Source organism: Schistocerca cancellata, chromosome 7 (genome assembly GCF_023864275.1).
Source record: "Schistocerca cancellata isolate TAMUIC-IGC-003103 chromosome 7, iqSchCanc2.1, whole genome shotgun sequence".
Classification (NCBI taxonomy): domain Eukaryota; kingdom Metazoa; phylum Arthropoda; class Insecta; order Orthoptera; family Acrididae; genus Schistocerca; species Schistocerca cancellata.
In genome coordinates this window covers 117,092,133-117,104,510 of record NC_064632.1, presented here as the reverse complement: position 1 = coordinate 117,104,510, position 12,378 = coordinate 117,092,133, and the positions used below count along the sequence as shown (strand labels likewise).

The 12,378-nt window shown below is 41.5% G+C and overlaps 1 protein-coding gene across 2 annotated transcripts in view; it reads left to right on the top strand.

Moving 5' to 3' along the window:
- Positions 1-12,378, top strand: part of LOC126092071 (rab3 GTPase-activating protein non-catalytic subunit) — a 217,495-nt gene that overhangs the window by 70,211 nt on the left and 134,906 nt on the right. For both annotated transcript variants that reach the window (XM_049907488.1, XM_049907490.1), the window contains exon 10: positions 8,231-8,371. In XM_049907488.1, the coding sequence (XP_049763445.1) occupies positions 8,231-8,371 (141 nt within the window). The remainder of the gene's footprint in view (positions 1-8,230; positions 8,372-12,378) is intronic.

The following is a 12,378-nucleotide window of genomic DNA, read 5'->3' as shown; positions in this document are numbered from 1 at the left end:
AACAATCTAAGGAACCCAAGAGTGCCTTCTAATTTTACACAGGGCACTAAAATAATTTTACTATCAGGCTTGGGAACCTGTGTAAAGAAACCCACCCGTGGCTGTTGTTGCTAAGCTATCGGGTGTGGCCCCTATTGCAATGGGAATGCTGGTTTTCTCAGGTGAAATGAAACTAGCAGTGGTTAAGCCACCATGGACCATAGCAACTCATTTATACACTTCTTTTCCATCAGTAAGCTGGTGTTGTTCATTAAACAGGCAACTAATAATTAGATGATTATGCAAATAAATTTTACGATTTACATTCATTCTTAATAATAATTGTGTGTGTGTGCATGTGTGTGAGAGTGAGAGTGAGAGTGTGTGTGTTTGTGTGTGTGTGGGGGGGGGGGGGGTGACAATTAAGAAATAACATTGTTTCTATTTTTATTCTTTTGCTATTTGGACTTAAGCTAGGTCCTATTCATCAGGACTTCTTATTTCACTTATCCCAGATATTAATAAACATGTATAAGGCAAAATAAAAGATTTCAGGTATAATTTGAGTGCCAGAAAAATGTGTTCAAACTTCCAGTGCGCCTCTTTGATGATGCTACTTTTTAGGGCCTTACATGCTTGCATTGCAAAACCAAATCCACTTTTCTAGATAGTTTAGAATATGCTCTTTCTAATGACCATAGTTTAGAAGAGTTTGGAGAAAACACTTTTTTGAAAAATTTGACTAAAAATACCCATTTTTAGCACTTTTTTGAAAAATCGTCAACTTTACCCTAGATTTGTGAAATAATGGAAAGCAATAGGAGAATGAAATTTTGTATTCTAAGACCTTGTCTTGGTGAGTTATGGTGTGCAAAGTTTCATGTACATCCCACAATTACTTTAGGAGATATAAAAAAATAAAGTTCGCATTTTTTTTAAACAGCTATTTTTTCGCCCAACTTTGCTTCAAATTATCTATATGAAAATCCTTTTCTTAATGTTTTACTTTAAAGAGCTCTAAAAGTTGTATAAGATGGCCAAGTTTTGTTTCTTTCATGCATATACTTACAGAGATATCTCATCTCAAATTTGCTGAAAATTCAAGGACACACTATAGAAAGCTGTGCTATGGTCTTAAACAAGTGACTGTATCTCCGAAAGTATTGAATTTCTGAAACTGTAACTTTACCAGTGTTCATTGAGAACATGTGTGAATGTTCATACAAAATTTCATCAAAATCCATGAGGGTCATGTGGGAGCCTCTAGACCACTTGGCATGGAATGACCCTTCATGGTGTCAATTTCCTCCAGCACTACTTCCGACATTAGTTGAGTTGATGCCACGTCGTGTTGCGACAGTCCTGTGTGCTCCCAAGGGTACTACATGATAATAAGTAGGTGTACCAGTTTGTTTGGCTCTTCAGTGTATATGTGAATAAACTGTTGATGCTGGAAAATGACTTTTCATTGCCAGTAATGAGTATTCCTGAGTGTAGATAATGTATCAAATTAGCCAACTAGGAATCAGTTGCTAATCTTGATCCATCAGGAACATGTTAATATTGGTTTACATTTGGCAGACTTTCAGCATTAGTTGATAACTGCTTCATTTTAAATGGCAGCAGAGACAAAAATGTCAGTCACACACTTCTTAAAGAGAATATTTTGATGTGACTTTCAGCATTAGTTGATAACTGCTTCATTTTAAATGGCAGCAGAGACAAAAATGTCAGTCACACACTTCTTAAAGAGAATATTTTGATGTTGATGCTTTCAGTCATACAAAACTCCAGCATAATCTCGGCTTGTTTTCAGCTACAATAACTTTTCTGTTTGTGGGTGTATGATAATGGTCTGCCACTGTGTGATGTGCATTTTTTGCACCAACTTTACATTTGTTGCTTGAGCTTGTTACCTGCTTCCTTATTAGTTTTCCTTTTGTTTTTGTTTCGTCTGTCCTACCCTTACAAGTCACGTGCTGGGATGACGAACACTAACTCTACTTAACGAAGGTTTATTCAGCACTTGCACATACCAGAGCTCAGAGCGAACTGCCTCCAGCCAGAACACATACAGTATATATACAGCTACAGAACATTCCAGTACGATGATTCTTGACATTTGTGGATGCTTCTAGAATGTACTCAAACCAAATATAAAAATTAAAACTGTACAGTCCAGGTGAATTTTGAACTCACGACTCTCCATGCAACAGTGTAGTATCATACCCACTACACCACGGCGCTACTCAGCTTCTTCTGCGACATTGCTCCCTCCTTTAGAGAACAGCGTCTCGGTGTTACGTCCTCCTAGTCCGGGAATGAGTCATCGGTCCTGCATACTCTGACTCCCGATGACTGATGCTCACCCTGGCGGTGATCTTCTTAGAACTTCTTTTGTAACTATGCTTTTTATCACCTTTCCTCTTGTTGCCGGTCGCTGGAGCTTCGAATTTATCCTGGGTTGCAGGATCCTTATACGGCTACATTCGAAGGATGTGGACCGTATCTCCGATCTTTCATCGTCTTGTGTTGGGGTTGAAATCTTCAGTTTCATAAGTAACATCAGACAACTGTCTTACAACCTTATTAGGTCCAAAGTAGCGCCTGAGGAGCTTCTCAGAGAGACCAACCTTCCAAGCAGGAGTGAAGATTCAGACGAGGTCACCAGGCTGGTAGACAACAGGACAGTGGTTCGCGTCATACCTTCGGCGATCGTTTTCTTGAGCCTGCAGCGTGCGGAGTCTAGCTAACTGCTGAGCTTCCACAGCTCTGGTTAACACCTGGCTGATGTTGTTGTTGTCCACATCATCAGGATGTAACTGAAACACAGTGTCCATCGTCGTAGTCACCTCACACCCATGCACCAGTAAAAATGGCATAAATCCTGTGGTGTCTTGTTTGGCGGTGTTGTAGGCAAATGTCACAAAAGGTAGCACCTCATCCCTTTTGCTCTGCTCAGCATTGACGAACGTTGCTAGCTTGTCGGCCAAGGTCTTATTAAGGCATTCAGTAAGCCCATTAGTTTTCAGATGGTAGGCAGTCATCATGTGATGAGTAATGTTGCACTGATGGTTTATCTCTGTCACAAGATTCGACTGAAAAACTTTCCCTCGTTCCGTAATTAACGACCTTGGGGCACCATGTTTTAATACAATGTCTTCCACGATGAATTTGGGTACCTCGGATTCTTCACGGCTTTTGTAATGGCACAGCGTGTCAGATAATCATCTATTGCCACTAGCACACGTTGGAAATCATCCGAGGAGGTCAATCCCAATGTGCTGGAAAGGTGTTTCGGCTGGTGGAATTGGTATGAGTCAGCCAGGTAGTTTCTGAGGAACTGCCTTTCTTCTCTGGCAATCTTGACAATGTGACACATAGTGATGGACACTCCTGAATAAACCTGGCCAGAAAAATTTCTTGTGGATTCTATCATAATAAATCATAAATGTCCGGCCTCAGGTGTGTCATGGAATTTCTGTAGAACATCTAAGCGCATGTATTTAGCAGTCACTTGTAGCTGCCTCTTTCCAAATGGATCAAAGTTTTTCTTGCAAAGTAATACATTAACTACCTTAAATTGTCCTATCACATCCTCTGACTGATTTAAGGCAAGCATAATTTGAGATATCTTGGCGTCCTCCTTCTGCTCAGCAGAGAGATGCTGAAGTGCAGCGAGACAGTCACTATCTTCATCAAAGTCTTGAGGCCTTGCACAGGGTTTCTTGAGAGACAGTCGGCATCATGGTATTTTCTTCCATTTTTGTATGCTTTGGTAATGTCATAGTCTTGAAGACATAGCGCCCACCTAACGAGTTGTCCTGATGGATCCTTAAGACCTGTCAACCAACAAAGTGAATGATGGTCTGTAACAATTTGCACATGGCCCATATCACAGCAAGACATTCTCTTTCTGTAGTTGAGTAGTTTCTCTCAGCTTTTGTAAGTGCCCTAGAAGCATAGGCTAAAACCTTCTCTTTTCCACCCGAAATTTGCACGAGAACAGCACCGATCCCATACCCGCTGGCATCTGTGTGAAATTTGAAGGTGCTCTCTCATCTTTCAGACCAAGTACAGGGTCAGTCGTCAGAGCTTTTCACAGCTCATCGAAAGAATCTTGGTGAGCACCACCTCAGATAAATTTAGCATCAGCTTTTAACAACTCTTGGAGTGGCCTGGGTTTGATACAAAAGTCTTTGATAAAATGATGGTAATAAGAACATAATCCGAGGAAGCTCTCACATCTCTAATACTTTTAGGAATAGGAAGTTCCATTACAAACGTCACCTTTTGTGGGTCTACCCATACACCTTCATTTGACACAAGGTGTCCAAGTATTTTGATTTCTTTTGCTCCAAAGATACACTTTTTTGGCTTAAATCTCAGTCCGCCTTGTTGGAGACATTTAAGGACGGCCCTCAGTCTTTTTATATGTTCATCAAATGTCTCTGAGAACACTATAATGTCATCTAAATAACAAAGATACATCGTCCACTTCAGGTGCCGTAGAAGATTATCTATCATCCGTTCAAAAGTTGCTGATGCATTACACAAACCAAACGGCATTACCTTAAACTCATACAGGTCCTCAGGGCTGATGAATGCAGTTTTCTCACGATCAGCCTCATTTACTTCGATCTGCCAGTATCCCGAGTACATGAGAAAAACTTAGCCCCCTTCAGACAATCTAGTGTATTGTCAATTCGTGGAAGAGGGTAAACGTCCTTTTTAGTTATCCTATTAAGCTTCCTGTAATCAACACAAAAGTGCCAACTGCCATCCTTCTTCCTGAAGAGGACCACTGGTGATGACCATGGGCTCTGTGAATGCTGAATGATGTCATTCTTCATCATTTTCTCTACCTCTTCATGAATTATTCGATGTTCCATTGCTGACACACAGTATGCTCTATGGCTTATTAGTTGATGGTCTCCAATGCTAATCTGGTGCTTCACTGTTGATTTGTCTGATTTGTTCCTCACCTGTGGATTGAAGCATTCAGAGAACTCTTGAAGAATTGCAAGTATCTTCTTATGTTGTTCCTTAGTGAGATCTGGTGATAGTTGAGCTAGAAGATCTTGTCTCATAGTGGTAGTGCTAATTTCGCCCACAGACTCAGCATGGAGGTTTGTAAGATGCTCAGCTGTTTATCAATTAACAGCTGAGCGTTTGCTACGCACATGCATCATGGAAGGATCTGTGATTCTTGGGGACAATTAACTATCCACAGTTCACCGAATCCATTCGTAAACGAGACAACAGAGGCTGGTATAACCAAGTTATTCTTCAGTGGTATGCTTCTCTTACATTCCACTACAAGATCCATGGGTTGATGCATGACATGACACCTGACAGTTACCTTTCTAGCGCTGACTGCAGGAATTATCACTTCATCCAGCACACACAGTCTCCATACACTAGGATGTTCATCTTTCTGTCCACAGTATCTCATCTTGTCTAGCATAATCTTCAAGCGACCACAATCTATAATTGCCTGAGAAGCTTTCAAAAAGTCCCATCCGAGAATGACGTCATGACTACACTCTTGTAAGATGATGAATTCTAAGGACTGTGTGTGGCCACTTATACCAACATGAATGGTACATCTTCCTTTAGGTTTTACATATTACCCAATAGCCACCTTCAGCAGAGATGTTTTGTTGTCAACGAATACGGTTTTCTGCAACTGACAACGGTACTTCTCCAAAATGACTGAATATGATGCTCCAGAGTCCACAAGAGCTTGGCCTGGTCGGCCATTCGTGAGGATATCGACGTAATTCCTATCATTTTTGTAATGATTGAGAGCGGAGGATTTTTCTCTTCAGTGGCTACACCTCCAAGGAAGGTCGCACCCTTTAGTTTTCCAGGTTGTGGCAGTTAGGCGATCGGCTGGAGCTTCTAAACGGTGATGGAGACGTTGATTGGCATGGGGAGTGTCCTCTCCAGTGGCTAGTTTGCGGCGATGGTGACCTACGTCGTCCTGCACCCACATCATCTTGTTCATCTTTGTCGTCCCAGAGTTGGCATCTGCTAAGATCGGTCTGCTGTCTTCTGGTGCAGGTGTCATCAAATATCCGCCGCCTTTCTCGACAATAGCGCACCACATGTCCTGGTCGTCCGCAGTGTAAACAAACTGGTTGGTTATCCTGGGTCCTCCAGGCGTCAGTCTTCCTTGGTGCTCAAACAGGTTCCTCATGTGGCATTGTAGGAACATAACTTCGCCTGGGTCTCAACTTTTTCACAGTTTTAAAGGGAAATGAAGAACGAGAGATTGGGTTCAGTGTCTGTTCCACTTCCTCCCTTATGACCTCTTGAAGTGTCTCTGTTTTTTGCTCACCGTGTAATCCTAGTGCGTTCTGAACTCCCTCTCTCACTGTCTGACAAAGAACACTTGTGAAATCAGTTGCTTCCTCCATCACAGACATCAATACGACGTTTGGAAGCCATTAAAACTGCTTGCATGTAATTCTTTTTTGATGTATTGTCTCGATATACTGGCACCATTTTATGAAGTCGTCTGCTGTCGAAATGTCCTTCAGGAGTAGGGCTTGATGCATGTCCTCAGCAACACCCTTCATGAGATGTGCAACCTTATCTTCTTCCTTCATTCTAGGATCCACTATTTTACACAGCTCCAAGACGTCTTGAATGTAGGATGCTGTAGTTTCTCCTGGACACTGTGCTCTGCTTATCTTCAGCCTTGCACTTGTGGTGTTGTGTGTCACCGAAATACTTGCGCAGTTCAGCCTGGAATACTTCCCAGCTGAACTTCTCCTCGTTGTTCTCATACCCTTGCTTGGCAGTGCCCTCAAAGTAGAAAAATACGTTAGTCAAACACATAGTGGCATCCCATTTGTTAAATTTGGCTATACGCTCATATACCTTCAGCCACTTGTTTGGATCTTGGCCATCGTCACCAGAGAACCTGGAAGGATGTCTCATGTGGTGGCACACAGTTGCTGTCATCATAACATTCTCTTCTTCTTGTGTCTCCTACAGATTGCGATCTGCTGAATATGACTCAAACTTGGGTTTCTCACCACATAAACGGCAGCTCTGTAGTGGCCTGAGCCACTGTGTCGTAGATAATGTGCGCTATCACAAGTTCCAATATCCAGCGTATCCACCAGAATAATGTCATGTAGAAGAAGGTTTAATTAAATGAATGATGAACACTCACTTCAATTCACGAATGTTTATTCAGCTCTTGCACATACAAGAGCATGGAGCGAACTGCCTCCTGCCAGAACACATACAGTATATATACAGCTACAGAACATTCCAGTACGATGATTCTTGACATTTGTGGATACTTCTAGAATGTACTCGAACCGAATATACAAATTAAAACTGTACAGTCCAGGTCAGTTTTGAACTCACGACCCTCCATGCGACTGTTAAGTATCATACCCACTACACCATGATGCTACTCAGCTTCTTGTGCGACACTATTTTATTAGATTTTTCAGACTTTATCCATTGTTAGCTTTTTTGTTATTGATCCTTATTTTGCCTTGTTCTCCTTCTCATTTACCAGTAATAATATCATGCACTTTGCAGTTTGGTGCGAGCTTTTTAACTTAACCAGTGGAAAATCCAGGATGGAGTAATGACAATATTACGAAAAGGATAGATTGCTGCTCGCCATATAGCGGAGATGCTGAGTTGCAGATAGGCACAACAAAAAGACTGTGAAACAAGATAGCTTTTGGCCAAAAAGGCCTTAATCAGAATTAGACGACACACACACACACGCGCGCGCACGCACACACACACACACACACACACACAAATGAAACTCTTGCACACATGTCCACAGTCTCTGGCTGCCAAGGCCAGAGAGAGTGGTTGTACTTGCGCGCGCGCCTGTGTGTGTGTGTGTGTGTGTGTGTGTGTGTGTGTGTGTGTGTGTGTGTGTACATTGTCTAATTACATTTTTGCCAAAAGCTTACTTGTTTGACAGTCTTTTTATTGGGCGTATCTGCAGCTCAGAATCTCTGCTATATGGTGATTAGCAATCTTTCTGTTTCATAAAATTGTCCTTTTGACTTAAAGTCTCTTTCATGGTTTGCATGCCTCTGTTACAGCTTAAGTTACTCAAAGAACTTGTCAGTTGCCCTCACTAGATTACAAACTGGAAGTTACTTCTATATACCTGCCATCACCCGATTACTGGTTACTTTTTTCTAGCACTTGTGATTTAGTTCCATAATAGAAATTAATATGCATGTTTTCATTTTTTCAGGTTATTATATTTAGGTCATGGCTTTATGGGACTCAATAATACTTCAATGAAAGGCGGTAACAGAAGTCAATTCCCATGTGTTTTCATTGATTCTAATGGCTCACTGAATGAAATTATAGTTCCTTTCCACTTTGCACTCAGGTAAGTCTGCTCAAGTCTGGTCTAACATGCCAAATTTTAAACCCTTGTTTTTATACTGATTTATCTTTTTGACAAAATAATTATATTTCCCTGTTATGCTTTGCTATATTATATTCAATTCTTTATTCACCATTGAGCACTTCCAGAGGAATAGGTTTGGACATTAAATATACAATTAATATTTTTTTTCAGAGAAGTTCCTACAGTTCGATTACACTTCTTTTAGAAATATTTTTAAAAACTAGTGTCAATAATGTTAAACCCCCATCCAGTCGCCAATCCCATCATGCACTGGTACTGCTGTTCACAGAGTGTTTTCAGTTGCCTGAGACTGCAGTCATGTATGTGCGAGTTGCATTTGCATGAATGTGTATGTGTGTGTTTGTCATCTAATTTTGACGAAGGCCTTACTGACCGAAAGCTATATTTGTGACAGTCTTTTTGTTGTGCCTATCTGTGACTCAGCACCTCCGCTATATGGTGAGTGGCAACTTTCCTTTTCACAATATTGTTAATTATGTTAATTTCAAATAGTTCTGCTATCTTGTAAAATGGGTGTTTGTGTAACCAGTCATAAATTGTAACGTTGAAAATACAAATGGGCAAGGACCAAGCAGATACTGGAGGTTTATTAAAAAAATTTAAGCACATTATTTTATGTGACATTGCAGTCAATGACAATTTCTCTCTCTCTCTCTCTCTCTCTCTCTCTCTCTCTCTCTCTCTCTCTCAGTGTGTCGAAGTACTGAGTGCCTCTGGTGTCCATATTCTCCCTGGTGTCGAACTCCTTTAAACAGTATACGTTAGTTTACAACAATCTGACTGTGGTCCTTAGAATTCACTTTGTTCTTTATTCTCATTTCTTTTCTTCTCCCCCCCTCCCATTCCCCTCCCCCCCCACCAATTCCTCCCCCCCCCACCAATTCCTCCCCCCCCACCAATTCCTCCCCCCCACCAATTCCTCCCCCCCACCAATTCCTGCCCCCACCATTCCTCCCCCCCCTCAATTCCACCCCCCTCCCAATTTCCACCACCACCACCACCACCACCACCACCACCACCAGAATTTCTGTGATGCAACTGGAATGTCCCTTTATCAGTAAGCCATAGGTAATGAAAGCTAAATAAATAAATAAATTTGTTTCTCTTTCCCTGGCAATGCCAGTGGCATTCCAAACATCATATGACTCATACAGTGGTGCTACGTTGTAACATTCTCTGACATCGTTTTGACAAATGTTAACGTCATGGACCTTGCCGTTGGTGGGGAGGCTTGCGTGCCTCAGCGATACAGATGGCCGTACCGTAGGTGCAACCACAATGGAGGGGTATCTGTTGAGAGGCCAGACAAACATGTGGTTCCTGAAGAGGGGCAGCAGCCTTTTCAGTAGTTGCAGGGGCAACAGTCTGGATGATTGACTGATCTGGCCTTGTAATATTAACCAAAACGGCCTTGCTGTGCTGGTACTGCGAACGGCTGAAAGCAAGGGGAAACTACGGCCGTAATTTTTTCCCGAGGACATGCAGCTCTACTGTATGATTAAATGATGATGGCGTCCTCTTGGGTAAAATATTCCGGAGGTAAAATAGTCCCCCATTCGGATCTCCGGGCGGGGACTACTCAGGAGGACGTCGTTATCAGGAGAAAGAAAACTGGCGTTCTACGGATCGGAGCGTGGAATGTCAGATCCCTTAATCGGGCAGGTAGGTTAGAAAATTTAAAAAGGGAAATGGATAGGTTAAAGTTAGATATTGTGGGAATTAGTGAAGTTCGGTGGCAGGAGGAACAAGACTTTTGGTCAGGTGATTACAGGGTTATAAATACAAAATCAAATAGGGGTAATGCAGGAGTAGGTTTAATAATGAATAAAAAAGTAGGAGTGCGGGTTAGCTACTACAAACAGCATAGTGAACGCATTATTGTGGCCAAGATAGACACAAAGCCCATGCCTACTACAGTAGTACAAGTTTATATGCCAACTACCTCTGCAGATGATGAAGAAATAGATGAAATGTATGACGAGATAAAAGAAATTATTCAGGTAGTGAAGGGAGACGAAAATTTAATAGTCATAGGTGACTGGAATTCGTCAGTAGGAAAAGGGAGAGAAGGAAACATAGTAGGTGAATATGGATTGGGGGGAAGGAATGAAAGAGGAAGCCGCCTTGTAGAATTTTGCACAGAGCATAACTTAATCATAGCCAACACTTGGTTCAAGAATCATAAAAGAAGGTTGTATACCTGGAAGAATCCTGGAGATACTAAAAGGTATCAGATAGATTTTATAATGGTCAGACAGAGATTTAGGAACCAGGTTTTAAATTGTAAGACATTTCCTGGGGCAGATGCGGATTCTGACCACAATCTATTGGTTATGAACTGCAGATTGAAACTGAAGAAACTGCAAAAAGGTGGGAATTTAAGGAGATGGGACCTGGATAAACTGACTAAACCAGAGGTTGTACAGAGTTTCAGGGAGAGCATAAGGCAACAATTGACAGGAATGGGGGAAAGAAATACAGTAGAAGAAGAATGGGTAGCTCTGAGGGATGAAGTAGTGAAGGCAGCAGAGGATCAAGTAGGTAAAAAGACGAGGGCTAATAGAAATCCTTGGGTAACAGAAGAAATATTGAAGTTAATTGATGAAAGGAGAAAATATAAAAATGCAGTAAATGAAGCAGGCAAAAAGGAATACAAACGTCTCAAAAATGAGATCGACAGGAAGTGCAAAATGGCTAAGCAGGGATGGCTAGAGGACAAATGTGAGGATGTAGAGGCTTGTCTCACTAGGGGTAAGATAGATACTGCCTACAGGAAAATTAAAGAGATCTTTGGAGAGAAGAGAACCACTTGTATGAATATCAAGAGCTCAGATGGCAACCCAGTTCTAAGCAAAGAAGGGAAGGCAGAAAGGTGGAAGGAGTATATAGAGGGTTTATACAAGGGCGATGTACTTGAGGACAATATTATGGAAATGGAAGAGGATGTAGATGAAGACGAAATGGGAGATAAGATACTGCGTGAAGAGTTTGATAGAGCACTGAAAGACCTGAGTCGAAACAAGGCCCCAGGAGTAGACAACATTCCATTTGAACTACTGATGGCCTCGGGAGAGCCAGTCATGAAAAAACTCTACCATCTGGTGAGCACGATGTATGAGACAGGCGAAATACCCTCAGACTTCAAGAAGAATATAATAATTCCAATCCCAAAGAAAGCAGGTGTTGACAGATGTGAAAATTACCGAACTATCAGTTTAATAAGTCACAGCTGCAAAATACTAACGCGAATTCTTTACAGACGAATGGAAAAACTGGTAGAAGCCGACCTCGGGGATGATCAGTTTGGATTCCGTAGAAATGTTGGAACACGTGAGGCAATACTGACCTTACGACTTATCTTAGAAGAAAGATTAAGAAAAGGCAAACCTACGTTTCTAGCATTTGTAGACTTAGAGAAAGCTTTTGACAATGTTAACTGGAATACTCTTTTTCAAATTCTGAAGGTGGCAGGGGTAAAATACAGGGAGCGAAAGGCTATTTACAGTTTGTACAGAAACCAGATGGCAGTTATAAGAGTCGAGGGGCATGAAAGGGAAGCAGTGGTTGGGAAAGGAGTAAGACAGGGTTGTAGCCTCTCCCCGATGTTATTCAATCTGTATATTGAGCAAGCAGTAAAGGAAACAAAAGAAAAATTCGGAGTAGGTATTAAAATTCATGGAGAAGAAGTAAAAACTTTGAGGTTCGCCGATGACATTGTAATTCTGTCAGAGACAGCAAAGGACTTGGAAGAGCAGTTGAACGGAATGGACAGTGTCTTGAAAGGAGGATATACGATGAACATCAACAAAAGCAAAACGAGGATAATGGAATGTAGTCAAATTAAGTCGGGTGATGCTGAGGGAATTAGATTAGGAAATGAGACACTTAAAGTAGTAAAGGAGTTTTGCTATTTAGGGAGTAAAATAACCGATGATTGTCGAAGTAGAGAGGATATAAAATGTAGA